Raw genomic sequence first — 26,983 nt, 5'->3', positions numbered from 1 at the left:
GCGACATGCCCTATCTTCGGGCGCTTCCGCGTCCGACCTCCCATTGACTTCAATGGGAGGCAGGAGAAAGCGTGTTTTATGCCCGCGGCGCTCAATGGCCGCGGGCAAAAAACGGCGCGATAATTGCTATTCACACGGAGTATTTTGGGGGAGGAATATCTGCCTCAAAATTCCGTTTGGAGCTTTGAGGCAGATATTCCTCCCCCAAAATACTCCGTGTGAACATAGCCTTAATCTCCTCTTTTTATTGATCCTATTGTGTCTCATATTGCAATTAAAACTGGTAAATATATAAAGAAATCGCTTTGTGTCCCAGAAGCTCAAAATATGTCCTCCCTCCCCCACCTCACAACCCTGTGTCTGGTTGTAAGACAACTGGCTGCAGTAGGAGCCTCCCTCCGTGCCCAGTCTGCAGTAGGACAAATAAATCGTTAAGCCCCCCCCCAGCCGATCCGAAGTCGAAAATGAAACAGATCAGCAAGAGATTAACCCCGGAGTAACAAGATTATTTGTTTCAGGAATATGCATAAAATCCTGCAGACTGGCAAACAGTGTGTGTGTGGGGGGGATACATCTATTGTTTACCTTTATCATACATTTCTAGGTTTAATGGTTTAATTAACTGCAATTACTAGTTATAACCAGTAGTTTGTTTTTTTTGGGGGGGGGGGGGGGTTTACTTTAAAGGCTATGTACACTTTTGAAGGCAATTTCTTTTAAAATAAATCAATGTTATTGTTAGGGATCTGCCAGGTACTTCATCTAGGTATACTCCTGGGATTAATCAATCCACACCTGAGGCCAGACCTGTTCGACTGACACCATCTCCCACCAACCAGGGTGGCAGGCTCAGGAGTGGGAGAGCCTATCGCGGCCTGGTCTGTCGGAGTTAGCTCCGCCCCCTGTCCTTTATTACCTGCCCTGTTCTCTCCCTCAGTGCTTGTAATTCTTTTGGATTCCTGGTCCCACTGCTGCTTGCTCCAGCCTGCTTCTGCCGTGCTTCTGCCTTGCTGCAGTTCTGCTTGACCTGCTTTGCTTTGCCCCTGGCTTGCTTCTGTCTCCTTGCCCGCTTGGGTGTACTCTCTTCGTCCTGGTCCTGACTGTCCGTTCGCCGCTCCGTTTCCTCGTGGCGTTCCGTGGCTACTGCCCCTTCCCTTGCATGTTCCCTGTTTGTTTTCCTGTGCACTTAGACAGCGTAGGGACCGCCGCCCAGTTGTACTTCGTCGCCTAGGGCGAGTCGTTGCAAGTAGGCAGGGACAGGGCGGTGGGTAGATTAGGGCTCACTTCCCTTCACCTCCTTCCGGCCATTACAGTTATATTTCATTTTAGATTACTTTTGCATTGGTTTTTATTGGAAAAAGCTTTTTTACTTTTTGAGATACAGCTTCTATGTATACAGGATACATAGAAGATTTACTTCAAAAGTTTACACAGCCTTTAAAGAAATAATAGAAAGCTTGAACCTGTCAGCTTTACAGAAATATCTGTTTTGCATTGTGCCGTTCCTTTGTTATTCCTCCTGTAAATGTATGAATAAATAGACAACTGTGTGTCACCAATCCACTTCTCAATAGGGTGTGTCATTACCGCCTCACACGGTCATTGCTGATTAAACAGTGTCCGGGTGCGCAGGGACACACCCCATTGACAAGGGGAATAGTAACACCCAGTTATAAATGTATTACTACATTGCTCCAGATGTGTTGTTTTACGTGGAATTGAGATATTCACTAAAACCCTGTGAATCGCCACTAAATATATGTCAAACATTCACAGTGAGCAAGAACAAATGAAGGGGAAGCAGCACTCGCTCCGAGCGCTTTGGCCCCTTCAAAACAGCTGATCGGTGTGGGTCCCGGGAGTCGTGCCCCGACCCATCAGCTATTGATGACCTCCTGAGGATAGGCCATCAATTTTTATCAGATGGAAAACCCCTTTAAATTCTTATTTCAGAAGCCTGAAAAAGGCCCTCGGATCTGAAGATAACTCCTTACACTAACTTCATCCTCCATCTGCCTTGTGAAGACGTTACGAAGTTTTACAAAAGAATTTGCAATATAATGACTTTGGATCCTAATAAAAGACTTCACCACAACACAGCTTATAAAAAGCTCAAAATAGTTTGGGTATTCTGTATAAAATCACAAACATGGATAAAAACATATGTTCATAATTTAGTACGTACATCATTTAGGGAAGCCCGGATAGTGTCTTACAGGACTTAAGAATACGTTTATACATGTGTCACCCTCAGACACTATCTGTATGACTCACATAAAGCTAAGAGGATTTTCTGATTGAAAGTAATACCTGGACAAGGACAATGGAGACCGTCTGGAAGAGTCATGGGGATATTAAGAAGTGCAGGGAGGGGGCCAGGCATCACAGAGGTACTGCATAGCTTGCCTTTCTGTGGCAGAGGGCGCAGACTGCTTGGCGATTGGCATCGAGGCTATTGTCTCATCATTTATGGAGTTGGATGGCCTGACCACCGCTGCATACACCGGGACGGACAAGGCAATGGAAGTGTTAAACCTCTGCAGCAACTCGCTAGTTCTACGTGAAGGATGTGGGGAAAAAGAGATGGATATTATAGAAGACGACATCAACAAGAAGATTGGTGTGGACCATGAATTTTGGAAACGTGAAGAAAACCGGATTGAGCTGGGCATAGCAAGAAATATTTTGGAACAAAATGACTCCCTAATAGTGAACAGTGATCACATTGACACTGAACAAAGGGCTGCAGCTGTTTTTAACCAAGAAACTTGTAAGACCTTCATACTGGATGCAGAGTGCGGAACGCAGGATGATTCTGGTGCAACATTAGTTTCTAGTGACTTTTTAAATCAAGCTGCCAAATCTCAACAGTCCTCCAGAGAGGAAGACACTGACAGCATTGACCGGGAACTAAGTGATTTAACACAGAGTGAAGAATCATGGGAGCAAATGACATATGACAGCAATACAGAGGAAGATTACGTCAAGATCAGCAGTAAAAGAAATTACAGTGATTTATCCACATTAAGAGCAGCGTCTACAGATACGGAAACTTCTAGCCACAGCTTGAGAAACAGCGATTCTTTCATATTGGATGCAGAGGGGATAGAGCCTGAGGTGGACACGGATGGAAAATACCCGCTGTCACGCGATGCTCCCTCTTCAGACATAGAGTTCATGAGAACAAATGATATAGGGACAGAAGACTTTGGTCTGGTGCCCATGGAATTGCTACGTGTCTCTTCGGTAAGGAGCAACTCACAGACGCTGAATGAAATTGGCGCAGGATCTACAGCTTTCCATTCAATAAACTTTAGTATCACAGGATTTGACTGGCACGTGGCGTCTCTGCCAGTCAAATGCCTGGAAACGGGGGCAGTGAATGTTGCTTCTCTAACACTAGGTACAGTCGGCATTAGTGTAATCCCCATGGTGTCATTTGGCACAATAGATATAAACCCTTTCACACGAATGGTGCCAATACAGCCCAGCGATTTTGAGACATGGAGCATGAATTCCATGTCGCTTACTACAACATCTGCAGAATATGTGAATGTTGATTCCATAACCCCGGAAGGGGTTAGAGAACGCTGGCATCCATTAGAGGACCGGCTATATGCCCTGGGGGAAGCCCTGACAGCACTAGACAAGAAACTCGAAAAGTTTACACCACGCAGTCAAGAGGCAGAAATGCTGCTCAATGATGTGGAAATGTCATTCAGTCGGCATGCCATTCACATCTCCGACATTATGCCTTAGCAGAGCGCGTCCTGCTGCTAGAGGAGCGCCTGGGCAGAGAGGGGCAACAACAGCATATCTGGGCGAAGAAAACCGAAGAGGAAACCTAAACACTGGCAGCTGGTCTACACAGGACTGAACAGTATTATGCCAATGCAGATTATCATAGAATTACACTTAGCTGGTTAAACAGATATTGAGAATGCACAAACATTTGCTGAATAGATTCTTATTGCGGAACTGACAACATAAAATATATATAAATTCAATAATTGTTATGACATATATTAGCAGCAATAAATTCAATTGACAAGAGATGCCCTTATTTTCTAATGTGTCGCCTATTTAGAAATGAGGAGTAGTTAAAACAACTATATTCTTGTTTAGTATGTGTGTCTGTGGCTATAAAAGACAAAGTCCTCCTTTATTATCAAAGACACATCGCCGCCGATTTCTCCAGAGCCAACCAGCTATCTCGCTAGGTAGCCATTTAACCTTAGAAATGTGGAGCCATGGGGCGGCCTTAGGTTGGACGGTGCCCTGTTCGTTACCTTCTATTGGTGTATCATACAGTGTACAATAAACCAGATTAACAAATGTCTAATTGTAAGTGCTATAAAGGATGGTGCCCAAATAACAGTGCCCTATGTTGGCCAAATGACACTTCAATATAGTTGTTTAACAATGCTGTACAGTGCAAAAATAATATACTTTACAGTGACTAGGTAGCAGTGCCACACAAGCGAATACCATCATACCGTGCTGAAATAATACCAAAATACAGTGATTACATCAAGTAATCTAATAACAGTACCATATAATTGTAATAGAGATAGATTGATGAAAGATTATTCAAGGTGTGGACCTTTTGCGGCACCTCTACTGCAGAGTTGACTGAGAACAGGTTGTGCACCCCTAAGGTCTAAGTTTTACTTGCCTGGCCACCAAGGAAGCCAATTTGTCTAGCTCTGCTTTAATGTGCATCAACGTATACATCAAAGTATACAGAACGGCACAACAATAACTGAAAATTGTGACAGAGTTTCCCATTTACCAGGTTATTCGGTAATGTAAAATTGATGGCCTATCCTCAGGATATATCTGGTCGTGGGGGTCACATAGCCCGCAACATCATCCAGGGAGGCCGGACTGTAGAAGAAGGAGGGAACTCTGGGTAAGTATATATTTTTTTTAATGTACTTGCGATTTTTGCGGAACAATCGCTGTGATTCCGTCACAAATATCGCGACACACACTGCTTTGTTGCGGGTTTAGGCACCCCATTGAATTCAATGGGTAAACCTGCAGTAGAAGAGTTGCGTATCCGCAGAATTAATTGACATGCTGCTGTTGGAGTAACCGCACCACAGGTCAATTTATGTGCGGACATTTCGGCGGATATTTACCACAGTGTGGGTACGAAATTTGTTGAAATCTCAACCACACTGCTGCTACTGTAATACGCTGCAGATTTTCCGCAATTAATCAGTTGCGGAAAATCCGCAGTGTTTATGTTGTGTGTTCCTACCCTTAAAAGGGTTTTCCCATGTTCAATATTTACCACCTATCCACAGGATAGGTGATAAATATCTGAACGGTGGGGTATGACCACTGGGACCTCCACCGATCACAAGCTTACCTTGCTGTTCCTGGGAGCCCCATAGGAATAGAGCGTTAGTGCGCATGCTCGACCATCACTTCAATTTATTTATATGGGGCTGCCGAGCGCCATCTTCTGCAGCCCCATAGAAATGAATGAAGAGGTGGCCGTGCATGCACACTACCGCTACTGATCAGTGGGGGTCACAGCGGTCATACCGCACCGATCATATATTTATCACCTATTCTGTAGATAGGTGATAAATATGGATTATGGGAAAACCCCTATAAAAGGACATGACTAGCCAGTTGCTTTATTGCAACATATGTATCAAGACACTACTACACAATTCACTTGCTCCCAGGTATACGTATATAAGCCTGGACCTTTTTTATAGTTTTTCCTCTAGTTTATTATAACATTTTAAAAACTACGTTATAGATACCAAGAAATAACAATGTTCATACATAATCCCAGTACAGACTATAGACCCAGTACATACACTTTCAAGACACTCATTTCATGACATTTCAGGAAAAAGCCTGGATGTTAAGGGTATGCTCAGACATCGCGGATATGTAGAAGATCTTCAGATCTGCAGCATGTCCATTCTGTTGCAGAAATGCTGCAGATTTTCATCGCAATGGAAAGGGTGAAATCTGCAGCAGAAAACTCTATGTCTGGCCTTAGTCTAATAGTTAGGAGATGGAAACTAATACATGGAATTGGACAAGATCCTTGACTAGATTGTACAGTGTTAGATGCTATAATTCATAAACAAAGCTGGCAAAAACCCGGTTGACAGCCCGAGATAGCAGCAAATGATGCAGTATATCCCAAATAATGAGGTATAAATTAACTGCAATAACCCAAAAAATCTAATTTCTAACAGCAAAGGTGACCAATATTAAAACATAACTTTTACTAATCCTTTTCTAATATGTGGCACATGTGAAAGAACAAAAGAGTAGATATAATAATCCACAAAGAATCTCTTTCAAAAGAGAAGAACAAAACCAATAATATATCTCAAGTCAATAATAATACTGGACCCATAATGTGACATCAGACCCGTAACATGCAGGTATATAAAAAATGGTATGGCCCTACCAAACGTTCTCCCACTATGTACAACCCAGCAAGGGCTAAAATAACTCCTACTGGTAATCCAGCAAAGGGCTCAGGTGACTCCTACTGGTAATCCAGCAAAGGGCTCAGGTAACTCCTAATGGTAATCCACGTGGTGTGAGGATGCATCCACTGTCCCTGCTATGCCCTAATGAGGTGATGATGGTGTCCCAGATGTCTATAACGAGCTACCACCCCTATAAGGGTGACCCGATCCGGAACCTGCCCTTACCCTAATGATACCCTGGAATGTCTCTTCTACGCTTCCATCCAAGTGTTTTTTGCAGAACTCATCAGGGGACACAGAGTTAAAGATGTCAGAACAGTATAATAAATCTGGGCTGAATGGGTATCAACAGCATTCAGCTCCATCCTTCCCTGCAGAAGTCAGCACTGGCTCCTGCAGATCAAAGCACAAGAGCGTGCTGGAGGGGAGTCAATGGGGTTGGGAAATATCTACTGTGACTTTAGTATTTTAGAAAAAATACAAAATAAAATAAAAAAGGAGAGGAGATTCTCTTTTGACTACTACTGCAGGGGGGACGACTTACTTTTGCTGTGACGGCTACTGAAGAGAGGGGGTTAGGGCTGCTATATCTACTACTGAAGGGAGAGGGAAACGGACTTGTGTGGGGAGGAGGACTGCTGTGACCAGTGTGCGCGGAGGGGGCCTGCTGTGACCAGTGTGCGCGGAGGGGGCCTGCTGTGACCAGTGTGCGCGGAGGGGGCCTGCTGTGACCAGTGTGCGCGGAGGGGGCCTGCTGTGACCAGTGTGCGGGGAGGAGGACTGCTGTGACCAGTGTGCGCGGAGGGGGCCTGCTGTGACCAGTGTGCGCGGAGGGGGCCTGCTGTGACCAGTGTGCGCGGAGGGGGCCTGCTGTGACCAGTGTGCGCGGAGGGGGCCTGCTGTGACCAGTGTGCGCGGAGGGGGCCTGCTGTGACCAGTGTGCGGGGAGGGGGCCTGCTGTGACCAGTGTGCGCGGAGGGGGCCTGCTGTGACCAGTGTGCGCGGAGGGGGCCTGCTGTGACCAGTGTGCGCGGAGGGGGCCTGCTGTGACCAGTGTGCGCGGAGGGGGCCTGCTGTGACCAGTGTGGGGGGAGGAGGCCTGCTGTGAGTATTGTGCGGGGAGGAGGCCTCCTGTGAACCCGAGACCCTGGCAAACAGCTGACTTTACCACTGAAGGATCTGGCTGCTCTTTTCCCTTTCAGAGGCCACTGCATGGTAAATGCAGCATTACATGATGGCCATTCAGATGCATGGACAGGTTGTATTTCCCCGCCCTAAAATGTGTTGCTGCTGGCGAATACATTTTTAGTCTTGGCCTTGTATAGGTCTGATCCTAAAAGCCCGATACACATTCAACGTTTGTGACATAATTCTGATTTATAGAAACCTTCCATGGTCATAAATTCAAACATTAAGGCAATACAATTTTATAAAATGCAATAGATAAGGTTCAGCAAAGGCAAATACAACAAACATTCTCATTTATATCAATTTGTTATACAGCTGGATCATTCGAGTAGAACAATGTGAATAGATGTGGGATTATCCCTTACCTGAAAGGTTTAGAAACCTGAGAGCTAAATTTTGTAAATTCCCCCGGAGCTGTCCATTCAGAGCCAACCTGAGGTATGCAAGAAAGAGTCACATTAAGATTCTCGGAGACGGCAGACAAACTGTTCTTTGTCTACAAGTGCAATGCGAAGGCATACTATGCTTAATCACGTGGCAACATTATTAGCATGAGCAAGGCCGGCTGTGAAGTCACAGGTTTACAAAATGCATTTCTTCATTAAAATTAATTGTGTTGTTCCAGCGAAAGGCTATAGCAAAAAGCACAGCAAGCCTGTTGTGAGGAATCCCATTTCATAAGATATTCATTGGCTTACTCTATGAAATGCAATCATATGAACTCTCTGGATAAATCCCTGCCATGTCCTACACCAATTACAGCTACATATACAATGACGGATTACTCCAGTGTTAAAGGGAACCTGTCAGCAGTTTTTAGCCTCACAACTGGTGACAGGGTGATATAGGGGAGGGGGAAGAACATTTTTAACATACTTTTTTTCTCAGTCAAGCAATTTTTAATGGCACCTTTTGTATGTATTGAATAACTTTTTTTTTTGGGGTGGTGATGGAAAAAAAACAAATTCCATTTAATCTATTTTTTTATGCTGTTTGCCGTGTGCTATAACGGACGTGTTACTTTATTTTACAGGTCATTACAATTACAGCAATGTCAAATTTGTATCGTTTTATTGCTCACAAAAAGCATTTCCTTTTAATAATTTGATTGTATTTCGCCACATTTTTCCGTCAGCGTAGCTTTACGAGGGCTGAATAAGCTGTAGTTTTCATTGGCATCATTTTAGGGTACATAGAACTTATTAGCTTTTATCAATTTTATCCCTGGGAAAGGGGGAATAAACATAAACCAGCAATTTGAGTTTTTTTTACGTTACATTATTCACCCTGCAGTATAAATAACCTGCTTATTTTATTGTACGGGTCGCTACGCACTAGGGGACATCAATTTTACTATTTCCTATCCCTACTATAATACATTGAAATACTCCTGAATCGCAGTAAATTATGCCTGTCAGGGTTAGGCCAGGATTACACATGCAATTTTGATGCAGTTTTTTGGTGTTTTTTTCCAAACCAACTTCAGAACTGGATCCAGATAGAAGGAAAGGTATAAAGAAAAAATGCATCTTCTTTATTTTGTGTCCACTCCTGTGTTTGGTTAAAAAAAAAGCACCAAAAACTGCGTGTGTGATCCTGGCCTTACACTGACATGCAGCCTATTAAGTCCTCCCTTAGGCAGGACCTACTAGGCGTAGCCAATGGCATGCATGAAGGCCAGGCTGCCATGGTATATTACAGCTGACACATGCTACTCATAGAGCCATACATTTACAACATTGTGCAGGAAGGGGTTACAGCTTAAATAGAAACTTTAATCAGATATACCCCTTTCTAAACTGGTGGAAAATATAACATGAGACTTTTACATCAGGGTATATACTGTATAAGTACAACATATTTTGCAGCAACTAACATAACGTTAAAAGGCAACATATAGAACACTCAAAATATATACCCTGGGCTATGTCCAGTTAGAGCCCAGAGAGGGCAGTGCATGAGCGACGACCTGATCACTGTGTCATGCCCCACCCACTAGGTATAACACAGTGGAGGAGATTTACTTTTACTGCCGCACGGTGGGAGAACTTCACAGTGTACGTTTTGTCTGGAGTGTTCCTTTAAAGAATCGCTGCTACTTTTCCAACCACCGATAGCAAATCTACATACAGTACAGTATTGTTAGGTAGAAAAGCAGAAGATTAAGTAAAAGGAGCAGCCATTTTATCTGACTAGATGTTTTAGAATTGTATAAGGCCTCATGCACACAACCGTAATTTTTATCTGAAATTACTGATAAAATACTGATTTCTATCAGCAACAGACACCTTACCATATATTTACAGGGGGAAGGCGTGTCTGGGACGTAGAAATAACCCGCAAAAAATGACATGTTCTCTTTTTGCATTTACGGACCGCGCGCCTATACTTTTTAATGTGAGCACGGTCTGCAAATGCGGGTGACACCCCCCGACCCGTCCGTGCAGGAATTACTGACAGAAAATACTGCACGGTCGTGTGCATGAGGCCTAAATGGGTTATAAATGCAATATTCTTTACTGGGCAGCTTACTTGTAAGGAACATTTGTTAAATAAATATTTGCTTGGGGTTTGATAATATAGAATATAGCACTCACCCTCCCTACATAAGCGATCAATTGGGCACTGGACGGGCTCTCCTCTGTGCCCAGCCAAAACTCAGAGTTATCTTCTGAGGCTACAGCAAACTGAAAGTCTCCTGCAGAAGACAAAAGAAGTAACTGAGACAAGAACAACGGATGTGTACAAAGTGGAATATGACCGTGTCTGTATGAGAGTCCAACCCAGGATTATATTACGGAGAATATCCTGCAACTTACCGATAAAACCTTCTGTATATATTCAGCTCCCCTGCTGAGGGGAGGCAATGCTTACATGTGCTTACAGCAGAATCACATGGAAAGCCTGGATGAATCATTTTAGAGTCCTTAACAAATCCCATCTGTGTAGAACAGACATAGGCAATGCAGGGACATTCACACAGTATGGTATGTTCACACAGGGCGGATACACTGCGTAAAAGTACACCGCGTATCCGCCCCGGACGCCACAAGGAATTCCGTCCGAAAAACGCACCAAATTGTGGTGCAGTTTTTCTGCCGGAATGTCCGTTGGGGAAAAAAGCAGGTAGAAAAAAATAAATAAATTCTTACTGGTAATCATGTCGACGTGTCCCTCTGACGTCCTGCAGCCTGGTCTCCTGGGGATGAAGTTTCCTCCCATGTGACCGCTGTAGCCCGTGATTGGCTGCAGAAGTCACGTGGGACGAAACATCATCCATGGAGGTCAGGCTGGATGCAATTTTCTATGAATTGCGATTTTCGACGTGGATCGCAGCTGTTCTGCTGCAAAAATCGCAGCGTCTGCTCTTTGTTGTGGGTTTCACCTCCTCATTGAAAACCCGCAACAAAATAACAGCGATTCCACTACATAAATTGACATGCTGCGGACTAAAAAAAAACACCACACACCGCAGGTCAATTTATGAACGTATTTTCTGCATTTTTTTACGTAGTGTGTAGATGAGATTTGCTGCTACTGTATTACGCTGTCGATTTTTCACAATGAAATCCGTTGCGTAAAATCTGCAGTGTTTACGCTACGTATGAACCCGGCCTAAGGAAACAATGCCTCTCTTGCGTCATGGTCCTGATTGACTGGACAGAAAATCTATTATTTGCAGCACTGCACATGCTCTATATTCCCAGAAAACCTTCTAAAGGGGCTATATGAAGCCCATAGTGTTCACTAACTGCAGTTTTTCTCCTTTTAATCAATTTGTGCCCCAAGAAGATCCTGCTATACAATTACCACTGCCATCTGTCAAAACTTTTGGATCCCCCAGGGGCTGACGGGCTGCACTATTATAGGGTTTAATGATGTAGATCAAAATCCCAATCCATCAATGTCCATAATATTACTGCTGTCGGGGCGGTTAGACTGTGGATAATAAAATAGATCAAAATTTTAATCCATGCAAATTCAGCCAACTAAGAGCTGAAAACTGAAATTGCTGTCATGAGACCCACAGGACTATTGTGGCCTAGATTTGTAGAAAATGACCGAAGTACTAAGGATATATCAGGATTCCGGTATCCTATGTGGAGAACACTCTGATCGGGCTTTCAATATTGTCCTTTTGGAGGGTCTCCTTTAAAGAGGATCTGTCACCAGTTTATTAACTCCCTATCTCCTAACTAATCTAATAGGCGCTATGCTACAGTGTGATTTGTTTTCAAAAACGTTTATTATTTGCAAAGTTATGAGAATTTTTCTAAATATGCTAATGTGGCTATAATAGCCAAATAGGAGGTGACTCTTTCTTTTTACTCTGGGCGGTGTAATGTTTTCTGTATGACGCTGTCCAATCAGCATAGTTTATTCCCCTTCCCTGCCCAGCAACACAGCGTGATCATATAGTGTACAGCTTCTAGAACTGCAATCATGATGTTATATGAAAGATTAGAATCTCAACTTTCAAATGCCATCAGAATCGCTGCTCTAGATGGTCCACAGCCAGAGATATGGCTGTTTGAAGTGATCCCCTTCCCTCCAGGCTCAGTCTCTCACACGGTGTGAAGCAGCTTCATGCTGATAGGACAGTGTCAGAGGCATATAGATAAGAGGCAGGTTATGTCAATTGTGTCAAATACAGCACCAAAGTAAAGATCCCAGAAAACAATACCATTGTGCAATGTGTAAGAGAAGAGGTGATATAACTGTGAAGGCTAATGGAAATATATCATAGGGTACACCCACCATCCTTATAAGGGTGTATGTACCCAAATATCCTTAGTCCGTAATTCTTCCACTTGGGTGACACAGCTAGTTTAGTGACTGTGGTGCGAGTCTAGAAGAGAGAAAAAACACCAAGTGCTAAAAGAAAGGAAGGTGAGAAGAGAAGTAATGTTTAAAAAAATAAAAGTGAAAATACTTACGTGCGGATACAGGGGAAAATGTAGGTTTGTTTTGAGGTGCAGCACTGATCCACCACACCAGTCCTCAAATACATGAAGATTGACTTTGCCCTTGTACTTAAAGAGAAAAAGAATTTCGTTAAAGAGATGTCTCATGTAGTTAATTTTAGCTTACATTGTTAGATTTTAGTCTGTAGATTAGAATTAAAGTGTGTCGTTTTTTTTCAATTTTTGAAATGTAGCTATTCATTTTTTATTTTTAAAAACTTTCCTGGGGTGGCTATATTGGAAGCACACACTTCCTTCCTGTACTGTCTGTGCTCGCTTTATGGCAGCTGAAAGGAATGGGAGTTAAGGGGGTTTTACACATGACGGTTAACGGGCAGACGAGCGTTAATAGAACGCTCATTGCCGATAATTGCCGTGTGTAAAAAGGGCAGCGATCAGAAGATGAATGAGGAAACGCTCGATCATCTGCTGGTCGTATCGTTTTAAAAAAAGTAAAAGATTATCGTGTAAACAAGGAGACGCGCTGCCGATATGATAATAATGTAGGGGACGAGCGATCGTAGTAACAACCGCTCGTCCCTATCCATAGCTCCGTGTGACAGGAGCAAGGGAGCGCCGATCAACGATGTCTCGTTGATCGGCGCTCGGTGCACTGGCCTCGTGCCGGCCGGTGTAAAAGGGCCCTTAGTCTATTTCTCTATCCATTGTTACAGTCCCCAGGATGTGATGTGTCACTTTATGTGGTAATAACTTTGGAATGCTTTTACCAATCCAAGCGATTCCAAGATTTTTTTCTCGTGACATATTGTAATTTATGTTAGTGAAAAAATGTGGTCGATAAATTCTGTATTTATTTGTGAAAAACGCCAAAATTTGAGAGAATTTGCAAAAATAATACCATCCAAAATAGTTACTAGTTAACATTTCCCATATGTCCACTTTATGTTTGCATCGTCTTTTGAACGTCCTTTTATTTTTCTAGGATGTTACAAGGCTTAGAACTTTAGCAGCAATTTCTCACATTTTCAAAGTTTTTTTTTTTCAGGGACCAGTTCAGTTCAAAACAGTATTCCGAAAGTGTTTTAACCCTTCAGATGTTTCACAGGAATTACAGCAAAGTAGAGGTGAAATTTACAAATTTCATTTTTTTCGCTGAAATTTATTTGTAATAAAAAAAAAAATCTGTAACACAGAGAGATTTACCAGAGAAATGCAACTCAATATTTATTGCCCAGATTCTACAGTTTTTGGAAATATCTCACATGTGGCTCTAGTGTGGTAATGGACTGAAACACAGGCCTCAGAAGCAAAGGAGCACCTAGTGAATTTTGGGGCCTCCTTTTTTTAGAATATATTTTAGGCACCATGTCAGGTTTGAAGAGGTCTTGTAGTGCCAAAACACAGGAAACCCCCAAAAGTGACCCCATTTTGGAAACGACGCCCCTCAGGAAATTTTTCTAGGGGTATAGTTAGCATTTTTACCCCACAGGTTTTTTGTTGAATTTATTGTAATTAGTCTGTGAGGATGAAAATCTACTTTTTGTCTTAAAAACGTACAATTTTCACAAGGAATAAAGGAGAAAAAGCATCCCAACATTTCTAAAGCAATTTCTTCCGAGTACGGCAATACCTCATATGTTGTCATAAACTTCTGTTTGGACACACGGCAGAGCTCAGAATGGCAGGAGTGCTACTTGGCATGCAAACTTTGCTTGATTGGTTTTTAGCCGCAATGTCGCTTTTGCAGAGCCCCTGAGGTAACAGTACAGTAAAAACCCCTGAGAAGGGACTCTATTTTGGAAACTACACCTCTCAGGGCATTCTTCTAGGGGTGTAGTGAGCATTTTGACACCACAGGTGTTTCATACATTTTATTAGAATTAGGCAAAAATTTGTAGAATTAGCTCCCAATTTTTTTTAATTTCACGAGAGGTAAAAGGAAAAAAAACACCACACAATTTGTTACTCAATTTCTCCCCAGTACGGCAATACCCCATGTGTGGCCCTAAACTGCTGTTTGGCACATGGCAGAGCTTAAAATAGAAGGAGCGCCATTTGGCTTTTAGAGTGCAGATTTTGCTGTATTGGTGTACAGGTGCCATGCCGCGTTTGCAAAGCCCCTAAGGGAACCAGAGTACAGTAGAAACCCCAAATAAGTGACCCCATATGTAACGAACAGCTGACATCCGGGGATGATGGCGCAGGCTCAGCTTCTGAGCCTGCGCCATCTTTTTGGCCCTGATAGAAAGCCTTTTAAGCCATGTAAGCCTCCGGGCAGGGCCTAAAATACTTCCGTGCTTGGCATACAAGAGGCCATTGCTAGGCCTCGGTTGCCGTTGCAAGCACCGGCATCCCGTGACAGTGACGCAGGGATGCCAAAAGGCTAGAAACCACCTAGATGCAGCGATCACTTGATCGCTGCATTTGAGGGGTTAATCGGCAGGATAGTAGCCTAGCTCCGGTCCTGGCCGTTACAGCGGGATGTCAACTGTAATATACAGCTGACACCTGCTGGTGATGGCGCGGGCTCAGTCTCTGAGCACGCTCTATCACCATCACGTACAGTTACATGAGAAGGCACGACGTGCTCCTAGCGATGCTGCTTCCTTGAGTTTTGCAATCGGGTGGGGTTTCAGCGATCGGACTCACGCTAATCGGACATTGGTTTCATATCCAGTTGATATGCCACCCAATGTATATGCGGAGACAATCCTTTAAGGCATAGCTTGGCAGGAGTTTAGGAAAACTGAGCGAAAACACCTTTGATGGCATGCATATTGGCTGTCAGCCGGCTTTCCCAGATACAGATTGGACTAAAACAATTTGACAGAATATTTACTTGTAATTTAGGTGGAATGTTCTTGAAAGCATAACGCTCTACTTGTCTGACTGCACTAAGGTGCCCTACCGTCTTAATAAGGAAGGATACAGGGAATTAAACTAGGTCACACAGAGATTGCAGCTTCATTTTACGGCACTGATCATATCAACTCAAGAGAATTACATGAAACCACTTACCTTCTCATCCCAGGGCACAGCAGTGTCAGTAAGGTTCACCTGTTCTAGGTTAGGGTGCAATCGGTGGCTTCTCTTCCATCCGAGGGCATCCATCTGTATAGATGAATGAAAATGCTGAAGACATCTTGACCACTCACAAACATCACATTCCCCTGAAAGAAACCAACACTATTTCTTACCGTAGGAAGTTCCTCACTAGAATCCCCTGCTTGTGAGCGAGGAGGAGAGGACTGAACTTTCCCTGTCTTTCGGGCAGGATCGGTTCCTTCAAGTCTTTCGCCATCTGGCCATACAATAAAAGGTTAGAGCAAGGTTAACCTAATGCAACAAAACAACTCTCTACAAAAAAAAAGTATGTAATGCAAAGTAGAAGATTGCAGATTGTCTAATAGGTGTACAGCTTAAAGAAGACCACCAGTGGACACACAATTTTCCATGCCTGCATTCCCCACCTGTCTGTATACCACACTTTACACTTCTTTTATGTATACTGTACTTACTTTTTGAACTGAAGCCTTGTCTGTGCTTTAAAAAAGCCTCCATTTTGATTATTAGATTTCCCCAGCTTTCTCTTCCTCTCTGCTTTGCTATCAATCCCATGATGTTTCAGCACAGAATCACATGACCAGCTAAAGTCCACACTATTTCTGCATGCTGAGGTTAGCATCCTCTCTATATTCTCTTAAATAAGCTAAGAAACCATAAGTACACAGACAGGGAGGCTGCACTATATTCTTCTACATTATACCTGTGTGACAGGAATCCGTCTAAGTATCAGTGTTGGCTGATGATAGAAGTTTCTGCCACCCCCCCCCCCCCCCCCTGTACAAAACTAGTGTGGTACAGGAACTGCTGAAGCCTGTGATGGGTGACCCGTAGATCTCCATAGACTTAAGTAGAGAAAGCGTGTCACCGAGCCCGATTTACACTGCTGCTAAGCAACATCCCTGTCTGATACATAGAGATAGAAACAGCAAAAAAAATAACAGGTGAGAGACTGACACATGGAATACCATAATGGAGCACATGGGAAAGTTCAGTTTTGGCCGAAGCGTCCTTTAAAAAAAACTAAACAATTATAGACAGACAATCTGGGCAGAGGGTGACATTACATAAAATGTCAGCGGCTTAAAAGTACTTTTAGGCCCTGGCCTTTGTTTTTATTTTTCAGTAAAATTGGAGCCTAAAAACCAGCACAATCGCAGCATTACTAAGAGGGACTGGACAGTTACTTTAACTATTTCTGCACTTTAAAAAAATATATATATATTATTAATATATATATCTATATTTTTTTATTTATTTTTTCATATTCATGCTCTACTAGCCTTACATTACTGAGCAACTCAATGCCAGTGGGACTGTAATTCAAGTTGAGTTTTGCTAAAAAAAAAAAAAAAAACACTCAAAATATAAACCGACACGTGTGAATACAACATAAGTCTGGTTATGCCACAATTCTGCATAAAAGGCCAGAAATCACACACACAGTTTTTGCCTCTATTTTTTTTTTTGCCTAACACAGGAGTGGACACAAAAGAAAGGAGATGCATAAAGTCTTTTCTTTATACCTTCCTCTCTTTTTGGATTCACTTCTGACTTTGACTAAAAACACATCCAAAAACTGCAGCAGAATCTGTGTGTGATCCTGGCTAACACACCATTTTCACAGACATACACATATAGATGGACATGTGCGTCTGAAAAGGCTGTATGCAGTCATCTAACACAGCATCATAAAGACACAAACCTAAATACACACAGCACAAGCAGACAATGAAGAGTCAGAAAGGGTAAAGCAAGCGATCTATAGACTGCTCTCTCTGTCCATGGAAATCTCTCATGGAAACCAGACAGAAAAAAATATATATTGCAAATTGTTAGTACCATGAACATTAGCAATCCTAGAGTTAAAAACAAAAACTTTCTAAAGACTCCTGGTAAGCGCCATATTTATCAAACCCTCCAATGACGCTTTTTCTGATACGTATGAATTTTCTGTAAGGGTCTAGAAAATGGGGGAATATCTCAAACTATGTAAGTTATTTACTACCATTTACATCACTTTTCTACATGTAAGCTCAGTAGCTGTTGCATATTATTTGATTGGCATGCTCCGTGTGTCGCCTCATGCACACGACCGTAGCCATGTGCATGGCCGTGATTTTCGGGTGTGCCGGCAGCGGAGTGTCACCCGCAAGCCGCCCGCAAATCACGGGTCGTGCATATGGCCGCGTCCATTATTTCCTATGAGCCTGGACCGCAGAACACGGCCGTAATAAAGACATGCCCCGTTCTTTCTGCGGTCCGGGCTCCTGGGCCATGCACGGACCGTGGAAACCACGGTCGTGTGCATGGCCCCATAGGAATGAATGTGACCGCAGTTCTCCCATGGATTTTCGGGGGAATTGCGGCTGCAAAAGCACGTCCGTGTGCATGGGGCATTTAGGAATATGGCAATGCATATTGCTTGGTGGTGCGCCGCTATTAGTAAATATGCGCCAATGTGTTTCAAATCTGCATGGTTTCCACACTCTAGAGCCGCTTCAGGAAATGCAAATGTTATTTATGTTTAGTAACCATATGAAATGTCCATGGCTGTCCCATACCTCCCAACCGTCCCGGATTCAGCAGGACAATACCGGATTCTGGATGGCGTCCCGCTATCAACTGTATTTGCGTCCTCAGGACGCAGATACAGTTGAATCCAATGCTGAAGCAGGGAACAGTCAGCTCCCTGCTTCAGCATTAGTTCAGAGCGGAGGGGCAGAGTGAGCTCCTCCGCAGGCTGAGGACTCCCCAGGCACAGCACCTTATTTATACTGCATGGGGGAATCGGTGTGATCATTATACTGTATGGGGTATCTGTGTGAGCTTTATGATGTATGGGTGCATCTATGTATGGTGGCACCTAAGGGGGCATTATACTGTGTGGGAGGCACTATCATAGCATGATACTTTGTGGGCTGAACTGGGTGAGTATGGGCGGGGATCGGGTGGGATTATTGGTGTGTCTTAAAATAAAAATCGCCGTCATCGGTTGTCCCTCTTTGGGATACTAGAAAGTTGGGAGGTATGCTGTCCGTTGACAGAGGGGGATAAGCTTGATCCTACTTTAACTCCTTACTTGTGAGTATCTTGTGTTACTAAGTTTAGAGATATATGCAAACATAGCAGCGCAAGATGGTGAAAGTATAGTATTCACTGATCTGCCAGCACAGGATTATGCAGCAGCACCTAAGACCAGAGCTGTCAATCACCATGCTGAAATACAGTCCACATTCAGCTCCTTACATTGTAAATATTACAGACGTCAAAGCAGGGGTCAATACAGTATTTTATTACTTCAAATGTCCTATTATTACAGTACTACCAATAGGGCGTTTATTAATATCGTTTTTTAGATAAATATTTTTTTTATTAGGGGTAAAGTGTACAAAAAGTAAAAAACAACTTTTTTTTTTTTCCCAATTTCTAGTTCTTTATTCTTTACATTTGCAAATTAGCATTAAAACAGTCCTGGCAAAAAGTTTTGAGACTGACACAAATTTGGGTTTTCAGTTTCATTTTTTTTACTGGCAATTTGCATTACCTCTAGATTGTTATGAAGAGTGATGAGATGAATGGTAAAAGAGTTGCAAAGTCATTACTTGGCATCAAAATTAACGGAATCACCAAAACCCCATTTCCACTGCATTTCAGCCCTGCCACATAATGACCTTCTAACATCATTTCTGTGATCTTCTTGATAACTCAGGAGAAAGCGTTAACGAGGACAAGGCGGCTGATATTACTCTGTCATGCAGATTGAATTAGAAGAGCAAACTGGTTGCTTTAAATGGGGGATGGTGCTTGAAATCATAGTCCTCTGTTAACCATGGTTACCTCCAAGGAGACACGTGCAGTCATTGCTTTGCATCAAAAGGGCTTTACTGGCAAGGACATTGCTGCTTGTAAAATTGCCCCTAAATCAACCATTTATCGGATCATTAAGAACTTCAAGAAGGTTCAATTGCTGTAAAGAAGGCTTTAGGGTGCCCAAGAAACTCCAGAAAGTTCCAGGACCGTCTCCTAAAGGGGATATAGCTACGGGATCGGTTCAACAGCAGTACAGAGCATGCTCAGGAATGGCAGCAGGTGTCAGTGTATCTGCACGTACAGTGAGGAAAAGGTCTGGTGTTATGAAGGACAGCAAAGAAGCCACTTCTCTCCAAGAAAAACATCAAGGACCGACTGACATTTTGCAGAAAGTACAGGGATTTGACTGCAGAGGACAGGGGTAAAGTTCTTTTCTCTGATGAAGCCCCCTACAGACTGTTTGGGACATCTGGAAGAATGATTGTCTGGAGAAGAAAAGCTGAGCGTTACCATGAGTCCTGTGTCATTCCAACAGTAAAACATCCTTGTGTGGAGTTGCTTTTTATCCAAGGGAGTGGGCTCACTCACAATTTTGCTAAGAACACTTCCATGAATAAAGAAAATCCTCCAAGAGCAACTTCTTCCAACGATCCAGGAGTAATTCGGATTTTCCAGCACGATGAAGCACCATGTCACAAGGCAAAAGTGATAACTAAGGCTGTGTTCACATCAACGTTGCCCTTACATTGAGGGGTTCCGTCTGAGGTTTCCGTCGGGTTAACCCCTCAACGGAAAGGCCAACGAAAACCTTAGCTTCCGTTTGCTTCACCATTGATCTCAATGGTGACTGAAACTTTGCTAAAGGTTTCCATTTGTCACCGTTGTGACAGGGTTCCGTTGTTTTTGACGGCATCAATAGCGCAGTCAACTGAACAGGCCCTAAGTGGCTCGGTGAACAAAACATTGATATTTTGGATCATGGCTGGGAAACTCCCCAGATCTCAATCCCATTGAGAACCTGTGGTCATTCCTCAAAAAGCAGGTGGACAAACAAAAACACAGAAATTGTGATAACCTCCTAGCACTGATTAGGTAAGAATGGGCTGCCATAAGTCAGGATTTGGCCCCGAAGCTGATATCCAGCATGCCAGGGCGAAGTGCAGAAGTCATGAAAAAGAAGGGTCAACACTGTAAATATTTAGTCTTTGAATAAACTTGATGTGTTTGTTAATAAAAGTTTAAAAACTTATGAAATGCTTAGAATTGTACTTCAGTAACCACAGAAACCTCTAACTAAAAGATCTAAAAATACTAAAGCAGCAAACTTTGTGAAAAACAAAATTTGTGTCAGTGTCAAAACTTTTGGGCAGGACCGTTGTATTAAAATATGTTCCCTGGTGAACGGGGGCGGCTATAACACCGGTTTGAGTTGGCCTGGGCAATGTGTATGTTTTTTCTTCCTTTATTTGTACTTTATTTTATATTAATTTTTTTTTTATGTATCGATTTTTGTTACATAATATGACCCCCGCGAGGTCAAAAGACCTCTGGGGGACATTCACACTATCATTTTTCTTGTTTTCTACTGTAACTGGGGCAACCATAGGAACCCCCCTGCCTTAACACTAATCATGGGAAGCGCTGATCTGGTCCATGCTGGGTCTTTTGAGAGCTATGTAGGCTGGAAAACAGAAGACAGTTGACATTATAAACAGCTTCTAGTTTCTCCTCGGGGTCCCCGATTGTCTCTGACCCATGGGCACCCTTTAAAGCAGGTACGCCAAAACACATCGCTGCAGACTGAAGAACTGCGCCGCTGGCTGTCAAAAAGACAGTGGGCTCTCCTTAAAGGGTTAAATAACATTAGTTATGTAAGAAGAAATTTATTCTGAAAAGAAATTCTATCCTGCACTGAAAACAATCATCCCTGGTCTTTGTCTAATTTCCTAGAATACAATATTAGCCCACAAGGAAAGATCTTGTTCACAGGGTTCTTCTACGTACATGTTCCCTCAATAACGTAATTACAACAGTCTATATTAGGAAATTAAAGCTTTGCGCTGGAGCCGTTCATCAAGAAGACCCATTAAATATCTAAAATGACTCAAACTACAAATAAAGTTGTCCAATTCTGGGTTATTCATTAACAATATGTGTCTCACACAGTGGGAGAACCATTTGTAGGGTACCTGTAGGTTTTATGACTGGCTACTAAGTTACATGTTAGGTAGGACACATTATATACTTCAAACAAAATACACAGTATACAAAATAGTTCAGCAAAGAGGTAGTTAATGAAGCATCCTAAACACATAGGCGGGCTCTTCCTGGCACTCTGAGAGACTGTGAGCGTGCCCAGACTAAATAGAGACTGCTCTGAATGGAAGTCTTTCATCGAAAACTCCTCCAGTCCCAGTTTGAAAACCTAAACCAGAAACCATGAAACCAATGACTTCTAAAAGAGGAGTAACAAGTCACTGAACGTCTCCCAACACCAAGTATACATAGACCTAGATCTTTTTCCTTTGTTCTAAAGTAAAACAAGTTACTACTTGCAGAGTAAATCCAAATTTAACACCTCGAAGTCTAATCTGCCCGGAGTGTAACTCACATCCTTCTGCAGTGCTGTAAAATTGAATGTTTTGCTTCTTTATAGAGTTGGCCTTTTATTCTACTTTTCAAAAAGTCCACAAGTAATGATCTTGTTCACAGGGTTCTTCTACGTACATGTTCCCTCAATAACAACAGTCTATATTAGGAAATTAAAGCTTTGCGCTGGAGCCGTTCATCAAGAAGTATCTTGGTCTGGAATATTCACCAGTTATACAATGAAATCATTTAATCTTCCAATGATACCTCCAAGTCCTGATTTAGTTCCCCGTGGCTGCTGCCTTTGTAAGCAATAGCGCCAAAAGAAAAAAAACTCCTTAAAGGGGAAAAACTCCTTTAAAGAGTTAACCCTGGTGCCCCCATACACCGCAGGCATGGATGCAGTAGCGCTTGCTGATGATAGTCACACATTTGCTACAAACTATTTTATTGCCTACAAATACATGTACTGCAGAACAGAAACCCCTATCTGAGCAGACCCTTTAGCACTGTTCATCCTGATCTTCCCAGTTCACGAACAGAACGTCAGCACTAAAGTGAAAATGTCCCTTAAAGGAGACATGGAGTAGGGGGAATAAAATTCTGCATAGCTAAGAAAATGTATGCGCCATTGCTGTGGACAGGTGGGTGACATATGTGCCATGGGCTGTGGACAGGTGGGTGACATATGTGCCAAGGGCTGTGGACAGGTGGGTGACATATGTGCCAAGGGCTGTGGACAGGTGGGTGACATATGTGCCATGGGCTGTGGACAGGTGGGTGACATATGTGCCAAGGGCTGTGGAAAGGTGGGTGACAACCTGTATGGGCATTGGAATGGCTGACATTAGTGGCAGCATTTTACTTGTAAAGGAGACCAACATGTCTCAGAAATAGCTGGAAAGAATATTAAAAGACTGCACACAAGAGCACACAGGGAATTTCATGTTTGTTAAAATACAAGTCGCAGCAGGTCAAGATGGGAATCATATAGAAGCTGATGAACATATACAGAACACGATGACTACGCTTATCTCTGGATGAAGAGCACGGTGTACAGGTCATAAGGATTAGGTCTCCTGTAACTAATGGGATCTACAAAATCATCATCACTTTAATGAAGGACCAGATCACGACTCCCAGTGCCACAATAGTCTCTCAGCCAGATATGTGTACAGTGCCGCGGGTCTCTCCTGGGCACGCTCACACCCATGTCAGTGAGGGGATCCCACAACTTCACCTCCTCCCTGCCCCTTTTCTCCTGCCAGCTGGAAGTATCATGCTTGAGTCATAGTAACAGCTAAGGGAGGGGAACGAAGGGGCTCGCCAAGTCAATCCCGAGAGTTAATGTAATAACAAGCCACTGAGATCCCTAATTACAGGGCTCCTCCCATCAAGACCTCTGCCAAAAGGAACAGAAATCCCAATCTTTCATTTTTGTGAGTGAAGATTTTCTCAAGAAACAGATGCCTGCTATGTACGGGATCATTCAAACTGTCTGTAGTGCTGGAAAGTATGTCGGCACTATACAAATAAAAAAGGAATACATATTACAGATGTAGCAGAGCTGAGTGTTAGCTGTGCGGTTTACAAAGGGCAGCATATGAGGTCCTTATAAATAACACATTCGGCTCAGCTACATCTGCACATACATGCATGTTTATAACAAGCAACTGCTCCTTTGTTGCAAAATATATTATCTGAGTAGCACGAAGTTATAATTTAGGTAAAGAGTGACAAATAAGAATATTCAAAGACATTTACCTCTACTGTACACGAAGGGCAGCCGAAGGGTTTTGCCCTGCCTTGCGAGACTGATATGTAGGTAGGTGACCCAGACAGCGGAGGTTAGTAGCACCAACAAGAGCAGCAGTTTAAATTGCCTACGGATCTTCTTCACTGGCAACCAAGGCATCCTGACGGCACCATCACCAGGCGCAGCGGAGGGGCCGCGGGCTGGCCTCCCTCACACACTTACTGAGCACATCAAGCCAAAGGGGGCAGTCTGTCAATATTAGTGGAGAAATAGTCAGGTGGCATCACAAGAACATGTATCATTTCTATACAAATATTTACCCAACATAAAATACAACATAAAATACATAAACAAACAACGTAATCCACACAGCATAAAGAAAGAATACATAGACCTACATGTGGCACCCACACGACACATCCCTTCTTTCCATGGCACTTGTTGCACTCATTTCTACAAGCTCGATGACCAAGCTAGAGGTCTGTCTTCGGGCAAGCATGGCATCGAGACCTATGTGGGTCCCACTATAGCGAGACTCTTAAGTGCTAATCTTCAATCAATATTATATCCACAGGATTTTAGAAAATACTAGTATCATTATAGAGCTGGCATTGAGAGATCATACAATGTGATCGGTAATGAGTGCCACCAAAACAACTGGATGTGATCAGCCATTAGGAAAAGTTTATTGGCCGAATTGTGAGAAGGCACAGTCGTAGTTACAATGAAACATTTGTATTTGCAAGAATCCTGGGCTCATCAGAAAATATATTGTATCATTTTTCTAAAAAATAAAATACAAAATTATATTGGGCAGCAAATGCAAACACAGTCATATATAGTAACAATAAGCCCCCATCTACACCCAGCCAGTCATCAGTCTGTCTGTGACACTATCCAGACACCAGTGAGGTGCCGCTCTCCTCCTCCTCCTCCTAGCAGGAGACATGCCGCGGCACTGACACCCTCCAGTGCCAGTCTATGCTCAGAGGCAAATAGACCTGTGATCCCAGCACTCACATGCTTCTCTATCATCCTCACTGTCACTCATGTGATGCATTATTACTCTGCTCACCAGGCCCAGTCTAAGGTCACCCCCTCCTCTCACCGAGATCTCCCGGGGATGGTCAATCACTGTCTGGGTGTCCTTCACGCGTCTTTTTGCGCTGTTCACATGATTACTTTGCACTGCAGGAGTCCTTCTCATTCCACAGGTCTTCTTAATACCGGGAAGTCTCTTTATTCCTACTACCGACTGTCTATTTTTCTTTGCATTCTCTCTTCACTCATTGGCAGCTGTCTCTTTATTCCCGTCAGGGTAGCTTCTTGTCAGATAACTGAATTGACTCGTCCTGAGCTCTTCTCGTCTCACGCCTGTCAAGTAGATTTCCCTTCAAGCCTCAGCCCCAGGCTGTCTCTTTGCTCTCCTGCTGTCTCTCTCCTTCTTTCTCTGTCTCCTCTACAGAGCATCACCGCTGCAGAGCAACCAAGCATGAAACGGGACCACTCTAAACACTGGCACGCTCTATCCAATGAAACGTCTGCGATGTGGATGCCGCCCAATCAGATGCCCAGGTTAACGGGACCGCATAGGGGTAGGTTGCACCCGGCGTCCATCTCCACGCCAACGCGCGCACACCTTGCGGGATAAACCATTCCGTAAACGGGGTGGACCAGAATATGTTGCCTTTTTAAATAGGTTGTAATCTGTGCAGTATTATTGAAAGCGGTGAACTCTGAAATTTAAAAATTGATTCCAACTTAAGTGCTGGGGGTTAAAATTAATAAAGGGCTTAATTGAGTTTAAGTTTAAATGACATGACAAAATATTCCCCCATTTGATTAGATGGTAGGTTCTGAGTGGATGAGAAGAGCCTTTGTGGTTTGCAGTGATGCTAAGAGCTGAAGCAGGATGCAGTATTGTGTACTTTGGACATAAAACCATCATTTATATGGAGTGTGCATGGAGAATGAGGGATGATGTAAAATAATAATGATGTGTAGAATCTGAATGGATCTACATGTGATTGAGAAGGGTTAATAAAACAGTGGCATTGCATTTATATGTGGTTGATCGCAAAATCAGAAAATATGGGAGATTTATACAAACTAGTGCAAAAAGCAAGAACTGGTAGTGCCATGTGTGCCCCAGCCCTGATGCTTACAATGCCATTCTGCCAGAGAAACAACGATCCATAGTTAGAGGGGTTGTCCAGGATAAGAAAAATGGTTTAACTCTTTTCTTCTTCCAAATACAGCGCTACTCTTGTCCAATGGTTGTGTCTGGTATTGCAGCTCACCTTTATTCACTTGAACAGAAAAGCGCTGCAATACCAGACACAGCCTACACACAAGAGTGGCGCTGTTTTTTGTTTTTTTTTCTTAAAACAAAAGAAAACAAACCCTCTTATCCAATCCTGGACAACCCATTTTAATAGAGACAAATTCACAAGTTCATCCTTATATTGCACAGCCAAAAGCTGGATCCCCATACTATTTTTTAATTTTTTCTCTTTATCCTGCTCTTCCTAAAAGACTAAAAAGGGTTAACAGGGCCATCCAGAACTTCTTCTCCACCTGAGAGTCAGGCAGAAAGATGAATTTTGCTCACCCCATATGACTACGTATCACATGAGATCCAGCTGTGTCGCCAGTTATTTCAGGCTCTACTGTAGCCTGGAGGACAGCAGACGGCATACTATGGGTGGTCCTTGGTTAGCTTCAGGCCTTGTGCCAGATAATTGGTTGTCTGTGAAAATGACGCAAATTGCACTTTCCCAAATTGCGCGTGCTGCATAATATATTTGGTGCAAATGGCTGGACGTGTTAAAAATATTTCTTTATGCCACCTGTTGGCTGACATATATGTTTACACCAATATTTTGCGTCAAACAATAGAGAATGTCTTAAAAAAATTTATGGCACTTTACAAATCGTCGTTTTTCATTTGGTGTCATTTTGTAGATGCTTATTTTCTGGCGTTTTTAAAGTCCTAAAAAGAGGACTATGGGAAAAACGCCTGAAAAAACGCCATACCCAGAGCATGCTACGTTTGGAAAAAACGTCTATGACCACAAAATTGCCTAAAAAAACGCCACAAACCAAAACGCAGTTGTGTGTAGTGCATTTGATATTTTACTATAGACTTTAATCTAACATCTGGCCGCGCTTAAAGC

At 43.0% G+C, this 26,983-nt stretch overlaps 1 protein-coding gene across 2 annotated transcripts in view; it reads right to left on the bottom strand.

Annotated features, from left to right (window-relative positions):
• The window catches only part of B4GALNT4 (beta-1,4-N-acetyl-galactosaminyltransferase 4), a 60,770-nt gene extending 35,493 nt beyond the window's left edge, over positions 1–25,277 (bottom strand). The window contains exons 1-8 of one of the 2 annotated variants that reach the window (XM_075837613.1): positions 24,883–25,277; positions 23,816–24,056; positions 15,784–15,887; positions 15,605–15,697; positions 12,599–12,694; positions 12,420–12,510; positions 10,259–10,359; positions 8,027–8,094 (exon numbers count right to left, since the gene is read on the bottom strand). In XM_075837613.1, coding sequence (XP_075693728.1) covers positions 8,027–8,094; positions 10,259–10,359; positions 12,420–12,510; positions 12,599–12,694; positions 15,605–15,697; positions 15,784–15,887; positions 23,816–23,966 — 704 coding nt within the window. In that variant the 5' untranslated portion in view covers positions 23,967–24,056; positions 24,883–25,277. The remainder of the gene's footprint in view (positions 1–8,026; positions 8,095–10,258; positions 10,360–12,419; positions 12,511–12,598; positions 12,695–15,604; positions 15,698–15,783; positions 15,888–23,815; positions 24,057–24,882) is intronic. The other variant, XM_075837612.1, reaches the window with a different exon arrangement.
• Between the last annotated feature and the right edge of the window lie 1,706 nt (positions 25,278–26,983).

The sequence above is a fragment of the Rhinoderma darwinii genome, chromosome 9 (genome assembly GCF_050947455.1).
Source record: "Rhinoderma darwinii isolate aRhiDar2 chromosome 9, aRhiDar2.hap1, whole genome shotgun sequence".
NCBI lineage: Eukaryota > Metazoa > Chordata > Amphibia > Anura > Rhinodermatidae > Rhinoderma > Rhinoderma darwinii.
This window is presented reverse-complemented; position numbering and strand designations above follow the sequence as displayed.